At 31.8% G+C, this 18,541-nt stretch overlaps 1 protein-coding gene across 1 annotated transcript in view; it reads right to left on the bottom strand.

The window, feature by feature from the left end:
- The window catches only part of LOC126750177 (uncharacterized), a 226,461-nt gene that overhangs the window by 52,454 nt on the left and 155,466 nt on the right, over positions 1-18,541 (bottom strand). Inside the window, exon 2 of the mRNA XM_050459707.1 lies at positions 15,078-15,201. Coding sequence (XP_050315664.1) covers positions 15,078-15,201 — 124 coding nt within the window. The remainder of the gene's footprint in view (positions 1-15,077; positions 15,202-18,541) is intronic.

The following is an 18,541-nucleotide window of genomic DNA, read 5'->3' on the forward strand; positions in this document are numbered from 1 at the left end:
CTAACTGATTTTAAAGCGCTCGTGCAGTAGTGGTTCGTTCCCTAATCGCCCTCACACTTAATAAACGGTCTTCTTGAGCTGATGGAGCCCTTTGACGTTGAGGATAGGGCCTTCTTCTGATAATGCCATAAATTAAATACCGAGTCCATGCTCTGTTTATAGTGGCCCGACTCACACTCAAAATTTCTACGACTCTTCTTCTAGAATAACCTTCTTCAATTAACGTTACATTCCTATTGATTTCAACTTCATTTAGATACACTCTACGGCGAATTCTTCTACCTAGTACATCAATATTCATGTTTTCACTGTAACATCCTTAACTGAGACTGATAAAAAGAGGCGCAAATTTAATATGCGCTGATAAGGAATTATTAACATTAAAATGCTTAAATTTTTTTGCTGAGTATACCAACACAAAAAAATTAGTTTAGAAGTATGCCTATAAGGCCGAAGCCTATACATTGTGATTGTATTATGTTTAATTACAAAATACGTGGAATATAAGCTTATGGAGTAGTGGCTCCTTTTTCGTTTTGAGTAGTTTAGTATTCCTTCTCTTATTAGCACTTTATTCTGGGATCAACAATGAAAATATAGTTTTATTGAAAATAATCGTTTCAATTGTATATTTCAAAATGCAGAAAAAAAACATTAAGTTTTTGAGGCGATCTGTTAAGGAGTTTATTTTTTTAATTAAACTCTAACTTAAAATATAATTTCTGTATCTTAGCTGCACTAAAAGTCCTATGGTTCAAACCTTTGGTGTGACACTCAATTTACGAGACAGTTTTAACACTAACCAACTTTACTCTCGACACGTGTTTCGCTAACGATGTTAGCATCTTCGGGAAAAAATGTAAACTGAAAAGTTGTTTCAGTATTAATTAGAAGTAGATCAACTTGGCTTGCCCGCTGTTTTAAAATAAATATTGAATTTAAATCGGAACCGTTTTAATTTAATCCAAGTCATCTCAATGAGTGTTTTTAGGACAGACATATTTCAACTGTCTTATTGAATTTTTTAATTAACGATATTAATAATATTCTAAACAGCTCTCTCTTTTTATATGCACATAATTTTTATATGTATGTGAGTGTAATTTTTTAATTAGTTTTTTTATAGTATTGACTAGAATTAGTAAACAACAACTTTGTCTGACTGGAAAATGTGCACAGGAACAACGGGGGTGTTTTGTTTACAAACATATTCATTGATCCTCTGTTGTCAAGTTTACACACACTTTCAAAAAAGGAAATTTTCAGCTTTATAGTAACGCATGTAATGATGTTGATTTAACTTATTGGTGTTAGATTTTGGATTCAAAATAAAAAGTAGAAATAGATATATCTTATTCTAAGCGCAAAATTAACATCTTCAAAGCAAAAAAAAATCATTAACATTTTTATTTCTAAAACCGCTTCTAAAAAATTTTGAATGGCAACACCGCAAGAAAAAACTGATGTCATCTTGTCAAACGGCTTTGCGTTTACCTTCGGCATTTGTGAATTTCCTTTCAAGAGAATGACATGAGACTTATTCTCTTGAAAGGAATTATGAGACTAATGAGACCTTTTTCAACAAGAAAGGAAAAAGGTCTCATTTGAGTGTTTTTGTGAACTATTACGATGGTAAAAACTTGTGCCTTTGTGCGGCAACATAGAAAAACGGGAATTCAAGCCGATCTTTTCACAAGTAAATACCGATATTGTCATAGCATCATGGTACTGTCATCATAAGCGTAGATTAAAATCTTATTAAGAAATCTATAATAATTATAAAATATTTAATTTCCATAAAAATGCTTTTTATTAGATAAAAGATTTATTAGATATTATAGTGCCTTTACTCTAATAAAGTATACGTTAAAAAAAACGGATGAAGAGTTCATATATCATATAAATATTTTTTGACGACTTCACTGGTAAAGGTGACTTGTGTCGATGGAATCAACAATGCAATCGAGCGGCATTGCCATGTTTTTGCCTTTTTCTGTAATATAGGGACATTATCAACATTAATTTAACTTTAAATGGTGACTTCTTTATAGAGTATCTGATCATATTTTATGAAAATAATTTATTGAAGAGGTATAGTATCATTTTGCGCCTGTCAAAATAAGTGACAAATTTTTATGATACCATCAAGTGTATTTTTTTTTGCCATTTCTACATAAACATTTGGCATCATTGCATCAGAGATGTTGAACAAACTGCCCATAGTTCCACGGCAATACTAATTCTATGCTTCAATTTTCTATGAGACCAATTAATGTTATTGATTTGAAGCAAAGAATTCAATAAGAAAATAGATCACAAGTGACTGAAAATTTGCAATTAAAAGTTACTTACCGATTTCAAAAGTACATTGAAGTAAATGGACAACAAATTGAACATCAGTTGCAATAAATATGTTTAGTTTTTAATGTTGTATTCTTTATTACATCAAATTTGACAAACCGCGGACTTTAGGTAAATGGTACGCTAAACAAAAGGTATTCAGAATACAGTGACAACCTAATGTTCCGCTTAAATTCGATAAAAATTAGAGACTATTTTTTTGAGAAAACGCTCGGACCCGTCGATTTTTATTTTAAGTTGCGCATTATTTCACATAAATGTTTGTATACAGGGTGGAACAAAAAAAAAGATATGACGTGTATTATCCTTTTGAACCTACTAAATAAAAAAAATATTTACCAGGGGCTTCAGAATCAGGGGGGCATTTGGTAAATTTAGGCCCATTTCTTTAAGACTTTAATTTCTGTCCGTTTGGGCATTAGATTATGATGTTCCTATGCTTTTTACATAAAAAAGGTGCTCTTAGTAAAAGTCGGTAAATGGTAAATATCACCGTTTTTGTGAAAATTGACGAAAAGCAAGTTATGAGTTACAAAAATGAATTACCTTATTATTATTATTAATAAACAATTAAAAAAAAAATCTGGAGTAAAAAAAAATAAATGTTTAAAAAAAGTTAAGGTATAGCCACTTTATTAAATTGGTACTCAAATGAATTAACTGTCACTTTAATTACCTTGAGGCATAAAATGTTTAAATGATTTTAAGAGTAATAAAAAACCAACAAATTAACAATTTTAGAAACGTAAACAAATTTTATTAAAGATTGGTATTACAAAAATAAACTTAAAATATTAATTGCTCAAAATGCACCATATTAAGGTTGACGTGGTTAAAAATATCAGGCGTAGTTTGGATTACTTTAGCAGCTGCGGAAATTTTGGCCACCAGGTCTTCTTCTGACTCAACTGGAGTTTCATATACGAGACTTTTCATATGCCCCTAAAGAAAAAAATCTAAGGGTGTCAAATCTGGTGAGCGCGCTGGCCAGGTGACCGCGGTGGCCGCGGAGGCCAATCCAGCGCCTTCCAAAATTTTCATTTATAAACTCGCGAACAATAAGTGAAAAATGAGCTGGCGCTCCATCGTGTTGTAGCCATAAGTTCTGTCGTATATTTAGGGGCAGATCATCTAATAGTTCTGGCAGTACATTTCTTAAAAAATTTTAATAAATATTTCCCGTTAAACGAGGAGGCAACATAATTGGACCAATTAAGCGTTCTCCAACAATGCCGGCCCACATATTGACCGAAAACTTATGTTGATAGCTCCTAAAATGAATACCATAAGGGTTTTCCTCACTCCACACATGATTATTCTTAGAATTAAAAATGCCTTCTTTTGTAAATAAAGCCTCGACAGTAAAAAAGACATATTTTGGAAATTAAGGTTCTTCTGTACACCGATCAAGAAACCACTGGCAAAAATTCACGCGGGGCATAAAATCGTTGGGTCCTAATGACTGCACCTTTTGCAGGTGGTAGGGCCAAAGAAGCTGTTCATTAACAACGTTCCATACCCTAACATGATTTACATGCATCGCATCAGCTACTGCTCGAGTACTTACTGATGGGTTATGTTCAAATCGCTGAAGCACTTCTTCCTCAAAATCTGGGATTCGGATATTCCTTTGCGCGCCATTATCTTGGCGTTTTATTTTAACGGAGCCAGTCTCCCTGAGCCGTTGATTACTTAACCGTATTAAAAAGGGAATTAATATCATGTAAATACTGACAGTGACAAATTTAAAGAATACTGACAGTGGCAATGAATTAGCATTATTATTATTATTAAAATAATTAATTCAAGTGCTGTATCTTAGTTTGGTTTTAGTCAATTTCCACAAAAACGGTGATATTTACCGACTTTTACTAAGAGCACCTTTTTTATGTAAAAAGCATAGGAACATCATAATCTAATGTCCAAACGGGCAGAAATTAAAGTCTTAAGGAAAGGGCCTAAATTTACCAAATACCCCCCTGATTCTGAAGCCCCTGGTAAATATTTTTTTTTTAATTTAGTAGGTTCTAAAGAATAAACGTACTAACAATAATTTACCTCCCAAAATTGGTTGCGGTAGCTAAAGTAGTTCCGGAGTTATTAAAAAAAAACTAGTTTTGAAAGGTTATTTTCAAAGAGCTCTAGCTCCCTGAGGAAGCTTTTCCGGACCCATGTTTATATGAACTTTTGTTTTTCTTTTGACGTTTTCTATCTGCCCTAGAAGTTTGTAACATGATCAACGGAACACCCTGTATATCTATCTGATTCATTCTATCAGAAATCAAAATTACTAGGATTAAGGGAGTTACATGTGATATCAAAATTAAAAAGTTTGTAATATCGTAACAAGAAATGTTTTCAAAGATATAATCCTTTTCTGCACTTTGCTGGTAGAGAACGCGATATTTTGTATGTTGAATATAAATTGATAAATATTCTAACTTTAAAAATTAAAGCTTTTAAACAAGTTTTAAAACACAAAAGTTTTGATGAAGAAATGCATTTATTTGAAATTTAAATCAAAAATATCTAAAGAAATAAGTTTATATAATGATAACTAACAAACTTTTGTATAATATAATATGCATACTAGTTATTTTAAAAAAATATGGATTTTACTGTTTCTTTTTTAATTTCAGTTTTTTATTAATAATGTATTAATTTAGCTGTAGCTACAAAGGTAATACATAATATAGATAATATAATAAATATTTAAAAACTTAAAAATTTAAATATTTAGTAAATAAATTCTACAAAAAGAAGAAAAAGACACCTCATTATAGAAAAAAAGGTAAAAACGCACTTTGTCATATTATTACAAAACATTATGATTCTTAACCTAACTTTTTCATAAAAAAAATCTTAATTGTCTAAAATTATTAATAGTAGCAATAATTAATTTTTGTGGTGGCCAGTGTCAGTTTCTTGAAAATGGAATGCTGTCAAAGTATTGCTGAGCCTCGGGTCCGCAAAATTTTTTAAGATCTTGTAAATCTTTCTACTTTGCATGACTCAATGGTAATGGACCTAAAATTTTAAATTCCCTATAATAGTAAAACTATTTAAAAATTTGTCATACACTAAACTCACTATCAAATAACAAATCGGGAAGATTAAATTCTCCAGCTTTAAGCAGTTTATTAGGTCGAAATTTTCTGTGTGTTATGGGGCTTGATTCCCACATTCCATTGTAGCTGTTTCTAAAGTAGATTAATTGGGGATGTTCTCTCACAATCTTCAGTTCTCTTATCGGTCTTGATGAAAAAGGACATTTTCTTCTATATCTGGGCTTCAAAAAGGACGTCCAGTTTCTAAAAAGATCTTGTTTAGCTTCAACAACTTCAAAGGGCGCCTTGCCCTAGCAGATTTGAAGTGATCATACCAGTCCGTCGGTAATTCTGCACGTATTTTTTGGTTAATGAGACCAAAATCTTTGTCACATTCCATGTAACTATGGTCTATGATTGCGAATGTTATTTTAAATGAATCTTGTTTCTTTTCAGTATGTACTATGTAATGAAGAGCACGTATTAAACTGTAATTTTTATTTTGGCCTCCACACGTGTCACAAAAAATCTCCAAATGTCGAACATATTCACCAAGAAAGTTAAATAAAAAATGATGGAGTAGAGAGCTAACGGAGTCACTACCTTTATTTCCAGTAATTTCTGGAGTCATGTAAAACACTGAATGGGATTGCTTGTTTACTAGCTTCCAATCCTTTTATTTTCACCAAATCACACTTATTGCAGGGGTCTGACCTTGGAAAGCGGAAAGCTATATTAAATTCTGAACTAAATATAGTTCGATATGTTTCATATGAAACTTTTATTAGGGGAAACTTCTCTTCAAATATTTTAAACATTTTTTTGATGTTCAAGTCTTCAGGCAAATAAACTTTGTTGGTTTTTCTTCGGCTATAGTGCGTCTTACGCCCTTCGCATCGTGAAGTACAGCAGTTTCTTCTGTTTTGCGAGGCCTTTTCTGTTTCATTGGTAATACTGTGATTAAACCGCATAAGTAGATATTTTGGTAATACTGTGATTAAACCGCATAAGTAGATATTTTGCTCATCAACCGAATTTAATTCGTTAAACCGTCTAATTACCTGTAACCTTTCTACTTCGGGCACATTTTCAAAGCACTTGTAACGTTTGCAACCACAATCTTTGCCAATAACATGGCTTCTTAAGTTGATTTTTTTCATAACATCACTTAATTTTCCATACCGTTTCCTTTTTTTAGTTGAAAAATTCAAGGCAGGCACTACTACATCATTACTTTTAGATTCCGACATAATTATTATTTTTACATCAAGCACCACGTGTTGAAATAAACAAACTAAGCCATAATTTACTACGAAATGCAAATAAATAACAAAAAAGCAAAGGTTTAGTCTGACTAAGCGCCTTCTTACCCAGCACCGACCGCACTGACATAGCGCCTTTTTAGGCTGTTCGTCAATATTAAAAATTGAAATTACTCCCGACTGAGCGCATTTATAGCCTGAACGATAGGATAGGGTTAAACTTTTGAAATTTTTCTAATAGATGGCACTGATAACTTAATTTCCTTAAAAATTGACATAGCGCCTTCTTTGCCTGTGGTCTTCATATGTAAAAACACAAAAAGTCTCACATACAGAAAAGGTATAAATAAAATTTAAGCCTAAAATAAAATAGCAAAAATAAAACAAAATACAAGTTAAAATTGTCAAATAAAAATAAAATAGATACACATACTAACTACAACTATATAAATAAAGGTAAAACGAATGATATATATATAAATAAAACTTACAGAAAAAGTATAAATAAAACATGAGTCTAAAATAAATTGCCAAAATAAAACAAAGTACGAGTTAGAATTGTAAAACTAAAATAAATATATATACGAAACAACATCTACACAAACAAAGATAAAATGACGGATAAATCGGTAAAAGAAAGTATGTACAAAAATGACTAGAAAATAATTGTTTAAAAATGTATAAATAAAATGAAACAACTAAAACTAAAAATAAAATGTTAATATATATAAAATAAAAAATAAAATAAGCTTGTAGTATGTAAGAAATATGTATTTTTTTGTTTTAATTATTTTTTAGCTAGTGTAAAACATACACATATCTGTGTGTTTTGCCTAGTAGTCCTGAAAGTTTGTATTTATTTTTAAATTATTAATAAATTCTAATTCTAATAATAAAAATGCATTTGCACAAAACATTTTTTACACAAATCTCTTAGATCGAAATATTTACAAGCATTTTTAAAATAACTACAATATTTTTTTTAAAGTCTGAGGATGACCTAATAGAGGTCGAAACGCGAATAAACATATAAATAAATGTTCATCTAAGAACATTTTATTATAAGTTTTCAATAATTAACAAATATATTAATTTTTTCATAATTTTCTGTTCAAATATGGTCACGAGAACCTATTAAATAACTATATCCTCTCTATGAAAATCTAAAACCAGATCCTGACTAAATTTTTTTTACATGTAAATATTTTAATTTTAGCGACTCAATGTTAAACTAACCCAAAAAGAAATATTTTAATCTTAAGCATACAAATTAGTAGAAATTTACTACTGTAATAAATGTAAATAATTATTAAAGTGTTTCTTTGCTAATAAAGTGTTTCTTTTAGGGAAATTCAAAGAACTTTTAAAGTAAAGCTAACTAAGAGATTTACTGTTTATATTCAAAAGCTTACAAAACTAAATGCTTTTATTTTTGTGCCTTATTTTCCAATTTTTGGATGTTAAAACATGACGATAGTAAAAAAAAAGCATGAAAATTGGCCATGGAAAGTGGGACAGTAGATTCTATTAGAATCTAGGATTATTGAAAAAAAATTGATTTAAAAAATATTAGTATTATCCCATTAATTAGGAAAAAAGTAGAGCATAAGTCGATATATGATTTAGCTCCATAGGATTTAAATATGGCGTTACGAAATATTTGTTTTTGAGTAGTTTAAATATAGCATACTTAATGAAAAATTATTTTTCGATCAATATCAACGTATTTTTTCAATCAATTTAAATTTTTATTTCATTCTTGAGTCCGTTTTTTAAAATGTTTGTACTAGAATCACAAGCATACCCTAGGTACTTATAGTTCATACAAAATAAATTTCTATGCACGTCACGTATGACGTAATTTAGCGGCTGACTTGCTATCTATAGGTATAAATTTAAATTTCCCTTTTTTTGATTATTTTGGTGACAAATGACATATAGCACCAATACTTGCATTTTGTCAAGTCATTATTGCATTTCTTTAATCTTTAAATTCTCGACTTGCTAATAGAATTGTATTTAAGTAGAGCAACAATTGACCCGTTTTCATGTATTTTTCACCTCCAGAATATTTTGGTTCAAAGGAGAATATGTAAAATCTGACAACGATGTACATATATTACGCTTGATGACGTGCATCGAAATTTATTTAAAATGCTATATAAACCGGTATCGACTTCGTCACAAAAAGTGTTGATTTGCAAGAGTATACCTGGCACCGCCATTTCAAAAAATCCAAATAAAATTTATTTTACTACTGATAGTCATATATGTTAAGCAAATATGCACAATTTAGTGCCCATTAATTCAATATTTATTTTACAGTCGTTATTCACAGGATTAATATAACAAATAACTCCTTAAATAATTGCTGCTTGTTAATTTAAAAGGAATAATAAAATTTTACATTTGTTGGTTACTGCTTGTATATATATTCATTTCACCGATCAACTGATAACGTATTACCTGATATACCAAAATCGTTTTAAAAAGCACCATTTTACACCATTAATACCTCAAAAATTCATGAATTTTATTCATTGATTTTACTTACAAAATGATTCACTATAAATGGAGGAAATATATAAAAAATAACCCTTAAAAGCATCATTATTTGGGGAAATGGGCAAAGCGAAATCTTGTTTGAGTTGTGCATCAACGGTAAAATCAATTCTATATAAAGGATGTAGGTCTGCAGACACAAACTAGGGTATTAATAATGAAACCAGGTCAAAAGAGCAACTTAGCTCGACATATGGAATTTCTCTTGAAGATTTCGGTCTTTTTGTTAATAAATACAATACATTTCTTGGAGCTTCCACAGATAGAATAGAACTTAACTCCCAATAAGTTATAGGAATTAAATGTCGGTTCTAAAAATCTAACAATAAAATTGAAAAGCATTTACAATTATATTGGATATATAATATTTATTTTATTTATAATATTCTACATACATTTTTAAAAGCAAGAATATATGTCTATTTTATATCAAGTGTATGTAAAGGACAAAAAATATAAATATATCTTGCAAAAAATATTTATATTTTTTTAAATTTGGGCACTAAAAAACATGATTTATTTTTAGTTTACATTAACTTTTTTTAGGTAAATTAACATTATACCGAACTTTTAAAAACCCTTTTTAAATTGCCTTTTTCCAGAAATAATTAATTCACGACACTCGGGGTATGCTAATCCGGAATCTCATATAGGTTTACTACATGAGATTTATTACATTAATACTTTTTTATGTATTTTATAGTGAAATAATATAATTTAAGATATATTGAATTTATGGCTTTATAAATTAACTAAGTAGAAAACATAATTTCTGTAAAAATATACCAGCTAGCTCAAAATTAATGGACATTTTAAGTTTAAATAGTAGCTGAAGTATACTTCTAGGTGTACAATTTTATTACAGTTTTTATATAAAATTGGTCAATCGTATTCACAGATACATTAATACTTGAAGGAAATCTTCAGATAGCAAGTGGAAAATTTCCAGATTGTAATTGACCATATATAATCCAAAATCCAATAAAATAATTTATGTTAAATGTTAGGATGGCAACTATATTTGTAAACAAAACACCCTTTGCCCCTTAGAATATGTTGAACTCAAACAAAGTTGTTGTTTACTGATTTTAGCTTTTCAATATTCTAACGTTTCCTCAAAATAATTTTCATTTCTTGGAGTTTTCAAGTTTTCATTACATCTTGATTTCATTTAAGTCATCGTCACTAGTTGAGAAATGATCGGTCATCAGCAGTAAATGAAAAATTTTAAAATTTTATTTCATTTATTATCTTATTTACATGTAGTACTAATTTACCTTTGTATCTGTAAACACAGCTATAGAGTCAAATGAAGTGGATATAAAAAGCAGGTAAATAGGTGTTCACTTCTAATAGGTATATGAAAACACTGCTATACAGATAAAATATACAAGGTGTCCGAGACAGGTTCATCCTGAAAATCTGGAAAAATAAATTGTTTAGGTAAAAACGGCCGAACACGTCAAATTTAATATTGAGGAGGACATTTACTGACAGAAATTGCGTTTTTCTGAAGTCATCCTTTTTCCCTCCAGAGCCTCAGTGTCAATATTTTTATTAATGGTAATTAATAAATTAAGTGATACATTGAGTTAAAGGCAATTTTATTCTCTATATAGCTCTATTTTTATTTTTTTTTATTTCATCAGTTCGTTTTCACGATATATGAAAAAATGTGAAACAAATAATAAAATGATTTCTGCTATTAAAAGTCAATTTTTTACTAACGTAAGTCAACAAGTGTAGGTCATATGCATTTAAGTTATGCCTAAATTTAATGAAATATTAATTATATATATTGACAAGCAAAATGATAATTCACTCTTAATGCATGAATAATTGTTATTAAAAAAGAACAAATTGTTCATATTAAATGAAATTTATGTAAATATAATATTTAAAAACTAAAATTAGAACCGAAACCAAATTGGAACTCTATGGTTTTAATAAGTGGTTCTTGCAGACACTAAGTCTAGAACCATCGGCTCTATCAGCTCATATGTCGGTTACTAAAACTATAAAACTCCAAGTCAGATTATTTATTTTCAAAATACACAATTTCTACCACTTCATTCTTCCCCACAATTTCTTCCACTTCTACCACACATCACATCTCACTGAACTTAATTTTTCTGTTTTTTATTAACCCTGTTTCTTGAAACTTTCTTATCAAATCTATTACATAAGAATAACTAACTCTTTTATTACTATTGAAACCATGTGCTGCTTCTCTAGCAGACTTATTTTGTTGATAATAAAGACCCTCAATCAGCTCAATTCTTTCTTGGTTCCCTCGAAAAACTGCTGACTGTATTGGTTTTTGCTTGGTGTAGGTCCGTGATATTAACAAATGTTGATGTTTTCGTCTAGCTTGACACAAAATGAACGGTATCGAAGCGTTTTGCGATTATATTGTTTTGTTTGGTTTTTAAGATGCATGCTTCGGTTAGTTGAATTATGCCGGTGGTATTTACTAATATTTCTTTCCTTATGCCGTTGCAGATAATGGCGATATTTATTGGATTTAGCGAAATAAACATCCGTGTATTTGGCGTGAAAAGCTGTTTCCATATGGTGTTGTGCAGTTCGTGTATTTTTATGTTGCATGGCTTCCCTTGATGTCGTTGATATATTTCGTCAATGACACAATTTGGACTAGCGTCTATATTTCTAACCGTTATCGGTGAACACAGGTATTGGTTACTTCGGCGTATGCATGCTGTTAATTCATCGTGCGACAGCTCGAAGTACTGTTGATTGTTGTAGTCGACTGCCAGAATGTCATTAGGTATTTCCAGAGACCAGTAGGAATTGTTTTCAACATGAAGAGCTGTTGGATATACTTTCATGAGGTTGAAATTGGAAATATCTTCAATGGCAAAATGTGTGAATATTTTTACCAATTGCCTTCCCTCTTCTTGTATTTTCAAATAGGATACTAACTTGGTGTTGGCTTTCTGAAGGATATTGTGAACATGAGGTAGTGACAGGATGTTAAATATCGATCCTTATTCGAAAAGTATCTGGAAAAGTTTCAGGTAGTAACCACTTATTTTAGTGATGAAGTTAGATGCCAGCTAATCGAATATGAATATACTATCCGAATATAGATGTTGACTTCATTGCTGTCTGCTATGCGCTTGTATCCTTTCATCTTGTTAAAAATTTCCATGCTGTGGCTTATTTCTTTTTGAAAGCGATTTAAGTGCGGTTTCATTTTGACTTCTATTTCACTGATTGTTTCTTTCATTGCTTTCTCGATGATGGACGCGGCTGTTCTGACTTAATTTGCCTTTCTTGCTTGACTGCTTTGCCTAGCTTGATTGGCTTGACTGACTTGTCTGCTTTGACTAACTTGAGTGCTTTAGGCTCGACTGCTTTGGCTGCTTTGATTGGCTTGACTACTTTGACTGATTTGATTTGAAGATGGAGACGGCCCTTTTTGGCGGTTACTCCTGACTTGTCTTGGCTGCTCGAAGGACCATGAAAAGATATAGGGCTTTTCCCTAAACCTTTTTTTCCTACTACCCTATACCAGCCTCACTATAGGTTTAAGACAAAGTTGCTTGGTCGTAGTAGGTTGAGCTGTTACAGGATTAATTACGCTTTAGACGGGATCTGGAGAATCCTAACTTTTATTCATTTGATTAAAATATTTAAAAATGACCTTGTTATAAATCTTTCTTTCAAAACTTTATAAGTACGAGCCTACTGACTGAGACACCCACCATAATTACAATTGCCTTCGATTTTTAATGGAATTCGCCAATGTTTTTCATTGAACCACTATCAACGTTATCACCACTTTAATTATTTGTTATTGTTTACAATATGCTGTGCATGGAAAAGATTTCACGGCAATTAAATTGGTCAACCGGTTTACTAAAGCGGACGCCAGTGGCGCCGCGTTTCGGATTATTATGATTTGTCCCGTATTTGTAGTTTCTACTAGGCACTCTATGGTTTTCTTATTAGTGATCTATGTATGGGTTTTGGTTGGGCCCATAGCGGCTAAACCTATAAAGTAACGAGCGAAGTTTCTCAATCTCCGGTCTTGCGCCCAGACGTCTTTTGGACTGGTATTTAAGCAGTTCCGCGACGCATCTGGAGGCCTTTTCGAGCTCCTGCGCCTGTCAAAGGTGAACCGTGCTATCCGCTGTAACGGAGAGAGATTAATTGTGTCGTGAAATAAATCTAGTATCAAATCTCTCCGCCAGCACATTTTTAACTAAATTAATACTGAAAACTAAAATTCATTAGCGCTTCTTTATTTTTAATCAAATATTTTTTGAAGCAGGATGGTTCTTAGTGGTTCGATGCCTCTTGAAACTTCGTAAGTAGTTTTCACCGTTGGTGGCATTTTATTTGGTGTACCGTGTTTCCATTGAGAAATCTCTCTTAGGGCTCCTTAAATATGAATTTGTAAACCGCTAGTCATGACCCAGCAGTGATGAGGATTTCGCCCTGAAGCCAAAAAGCAGATAATTTCGCCGCCCTTAGCCCCGTCAACCCACATCATGCCTTAAGCCCTATGTGGTGAGAAATAACCCATCGCGGGTTCTCGCCCCCGAAAGAAGAACACCATGGAACTTGACCCGTAAGCTTATTAGTCTTTTTCTTTTCCTCTTTAATTGATCTTAACCATATTCTTTTGATTTCTTTGTCCTATGATTTAACATGAATTTATTATTTTATCACCTTCTCATTTTAATCTTTAAAACTGAAATTATATTTATTTTACATTTATATAAATTAAAATAATTCAATGTTACGCTTTATTATGTAATGCTTTCGATGTGATCACTGACAAATTCAGGCACCTATAGGTTATAAACTTATGATATATATCTTTTATTTATTTTTGTTTAAATTTTTAATACCATCATGTATATTTACTTTCCATGTAGATTTTGTTTGCCTTATAATTTTAATAAACACCCTATTTAAATTAAAGTAAGGTGTTTTACTTTTGAGTGAGTGAGTATGACTGAGACAACTGACCATACAGAGAACCCACGAAGCCGGCCTGATAGGTTCTTTTTTTATCATTTAAAATTTAACAGGGTTTCTGGAACCTATCAGATCTAGGGAGTTGTTCTTGTTAAGTAAAACTTTTAAATCAAGACTGTCGACCAAACTCAACTCCTTAGAAATAGTCCCTGTGAACCGGTTAGTCTTGCCGGACTATTATTTTTGTCATAACAGAGCAAAGAGAGACTACTGGGAGTAGAACTCAATACTGGTTTATTCACAAAAATTAACAACTATTCATATCAATCATAAGATAACAATTCGTGTTAATTATAAAAATCAAGATGCGCAACGGAATTATAATTTTAACTATTTGTCAATTACGACATTGCGAACTTATAACAAACGTGAGCTTAAAATCCATCGCAAACACCTTGACTCACTAACATAAACCATTTTATATAATTATGCATTACAACATCTTCGGCCGTTTTTAGCTAACTAAGAGATTTCAGGGTAATCTGTTTTGCCTTGGACATACTGTATACGACGACATAGTACGAGTACAATACAGATATTATAATTAAGAAATTCGCCCTCCTGGAAAAATGCTTTTGTCAACAAACGCATTGGATTTCGGACTATTGCGCATGTACCTGACAAGAAGTCCAGGCATCTAACCGCTGATTGCTCTGATCGATCCCGTAGAAATCTTCGAGTCGATTAAGCATGTCTGCGAACAACAGATTGTCAGAATCCGCCACTTATTGCAGCCCAAATGCTCATATTTGAAGTGCATCAATCAGGTTTCAGTCAGGAACAACTACCGCCAACAAAGCTAATACACACATAAGAGAAAAGAAAGCCGACTTACCATTTGACAGCATACAACTCCTCGCCCCCCATATCAAACTGGCAATGCAGTCTCATTTCCGATCGAGGATCTTGAACGGGTGGCGCCGTCATATTGGTCAGACTGAAGCAATCGCTCTCTTTCGCTAGAACAAAAGAAAACTTAATTGAAACCTGCTTAAATGAGTTTTCTCATTATTGCCAGAGATGGTGGGCGTTTTTCTCTCTCCGTCAACGTAAGCCTCGTTTAATTGATTTTAAATTGAGGCTTTGCTCCCCCTACACGTCTATTCCGTCTATTATCTATTAAATGTAAATTAATTAATTCAAATTGCACTCGAAGAAACATTTAAGTGCTTAATTAATTAAGCGATTTGCCTTATTACACGTAGCCGCTTGTTGTTTCGTCGAGTTTAACTAGAAAATATTTACGTTACTAATGAGGGGGAATTTATGCAAGGAATTTTCTTGAAATTATTTGTTTCAAATTAAACGAAGTGCTTTGAAGTTGTCTGCTTGTTTGCGAGCATAATGACCTTTTTAAATATTTTTTTCTTACGTATTAACGTAATTAAGTCAAATAAAATAGTAATACGTATATAGTCCATTTTAAACAGGTAGAGAGTAATAAAACATTATTAAGTATGCAAAGATGATAAGTATGCCACTTATAGTTACTACCTATAATTTGCATTGCGATTTTTTTTTTACCGAATAGCTGGGGCGCTATTTAAAGATCAAGCTTTTAAACATGAAAGTAAGTCACTGCATCTGAAAAGGTGGGTCTTCCTTCAAATCAAAATACTCGTTTATTTATTTATTTTTATTCTTTCTTAGTATTAACACTTTTTAATACTTTTTATTATTTTATTAATTATGTAGTAATACATTAAAATTAATTTTTTATTAATATTTATCCTTTTTTAATAATTTGTGAACCAAATAAGTCGTTCTCATCATAAATTAACGTGAGGGAATCTCTCCCTTCAAGCTCAACAACCCTCTGGAGGTAAACCTGAAAGAGAAACAGTTTTGAACTAAAAGCAAAAAGAGCCGACAGCAATTTTTATTAAGGTTGTCTTACTCGTCGTCATATGTTTTATTTACCAAAAAATACAGTCGATTTTTTATTTCTCTCACAGTAGGTGCAAATCAACAATGCATTCCATTTTGATTTTTATAGCGTGGCACCATCTCATAGTAATTAAAGTATCTGAAACCAAACCGGTAAATTGATAAAACAAAACTTTTAATTTTTATTTCCTGAAACTTTTTGCCTGGTAGATATTCTTGGAGATTTGCCACAAAATTAAAATTGCAATTTCAATATTTTCATTGTTGCTTACTGGTTTATTTTTTAGTACTCTATTCGGATCGGATTCTGAAATCAAGTCATGTCAAATGTATCACATTTTCATAAACTAGAAAAATTCTTCATATAAATTGCACGTTTCAAAAGCTAAAAATTTTCGAAAGAGATATCATTACACAAAGTTATTTTTAATGCTTAATACGATAAAGTCATCAAAATACGAGGTTTTCATTTTCAAAAAGTCACTTTAGAGAATTTATTAAATTTCATTTTTATTATTCTGTTTTTGACCACACTCTTATTATTTTTGAAATTTCTTATAAAATCTATTAATATTGGTTTTTCTTAACAGGAGTTTGCTTATAGGAAAAATTGACGATTATTGTAGACTTGCAATCGTGATTTTTGACATAAAAACTTTTAGTTACGTATTTAGATTCTGATGAAAACTTCTAAAATGTAATATTATATGGCCTATTCCATTAAAAAAAGTTGATAAAAGCCACACGTTATTTAATGGAATATATTGTCTTAACAACATCTAATTATTTTAATACGAACGCCTACTTATTATTTTTCTTTAAACAAACCATAATATACAGGGATCGGGAAAGTCAATTTTGAAATAAATATTTAAGTCCTAATTATTTGATTACGAACTCGTATTTATTACTACTTCTAATATAAATATCCAAGATGGCCGACGTGAGTAGTTGTTGTAAATGTCGTCGCGTGTTTTCATCAAACTCTAGTTCAGTTGAGTGTAGTTTGTGTAATTCTTGGTTCCATAGGGGCTGTACGGGCCTTTCGGTTTCCAGTTTTAATAAAGTTGTCGCACAAGCTAGGAAGGTTCACACAATTGGTGTTGTGAAAAATGTGCCGCCGTTAAGGTTAGGTGCCGTGAATCGTTGGCGCCATCCGATCTGTTAAGTGACCCGGATCAGGTTCAAGATCAGCAGGCCTCTTTGTCGGGTCGAGTAATGTCTGGTCATCAGTCCGACTTGTTGCCGTCGCCTGCGATCGCCAACAGCGATTTCGTTACAGCCTGTAAACGTGTTTCGTAGCAGAATGCTTCGAACAGTGCCCAGGATCAATTCGATGAAACAGCTGGCGACTTTTCGAGGTTAGGAGAGAAAATTCAAGATCGTCTAATAAACAAACAGAATATTGAGATGTCGGATGTCGTTTTGATCTTTTTTTTTGATCATTTCATCACTAAATATTTTTAATGCTATTAACGATCAGAACACTAAGTTGACATATCTGTTGGATGAAATTAAGGCTATTCAGACAGGCGACCTTGGCTCAGTGGTATCTGAGCTTAGACTGAGGTCCAAGACCTTAAGTATGAGTTGGATCAATTAAAATCTCAGGGGGTAAGTAAGACTAACATGGCTGCTGAGCAGACCCCTGCAGAGATTTACGAGGAAATGCATGAAAGAGCTTCCAGATCCAAGAATGATATTTTTTATGATATCCCTGAGAGTAATGCCGAAGAATCTAAAGTTCGTTTAGATCACGACAAGAAGTATGTAACTGAGTGCTTTCTAAGACTAAATATTACCTGTCCAAGTTTTAAAGCCTATCGTCTAGGCAAATTGAACAAAGACAAATTGAGACCTTTAAGCTGAGAGCTGGCATCCTCTGTTTTAAAAAATCGTAAATCACTTAATAATTTTCAAATAAAAATAAAAATAAAAGCTGACCTAACACCTATTTAACGTAAGCAAGTAAAAAATGCTTATGAAGAACTTACTTTGCGCTCACGTACAGAACAGAACTTATGCATACAATATTTTAATGGCATTCCTAAGGTGGTCTAACAAAAGAGGAATAATGTTATTAAGCAAACTCCAAAAAACTAAATGTATACTTTCATAATGCGGGTGGTTTGCGAACTAAAATAGCTGATCTGCGAAATGCTGCCAACAGTTGCATATATGATGTTGTAATTTTGGTGAAGTCTTGGCTTAATGAAGATTTTCTCGACTCGGAGTTAAGGTTCACTGACTTCAATATTTTCCGTCAGGATCGATGTTACACAAATACGGGGAGGCAAAGAGGTGGTGGCACTTTGATTGCTGTTCGTAAATGTTTTAAAGCCAGGTTATTACAGACCAGTGATTCAACCCTGGAACACATCTTTGTGCTTTTGTATCATGCAGTGACAAGAA

This window comes from Anthonomus grandis, chromosome 2, assembly GCF_022605725.1.
Source record: "Anthonomus grandis grandis chromosome 2, icAntGran1.3, whole genome shotgun sequence".
In the NCBI taxonomy this organism is placed as follows: Eukaryota; Metazoa; Arthropoda; class Insecta; order Coleoptera; family Curculionidae; genus Anthonomus; species Anthonomus grandis.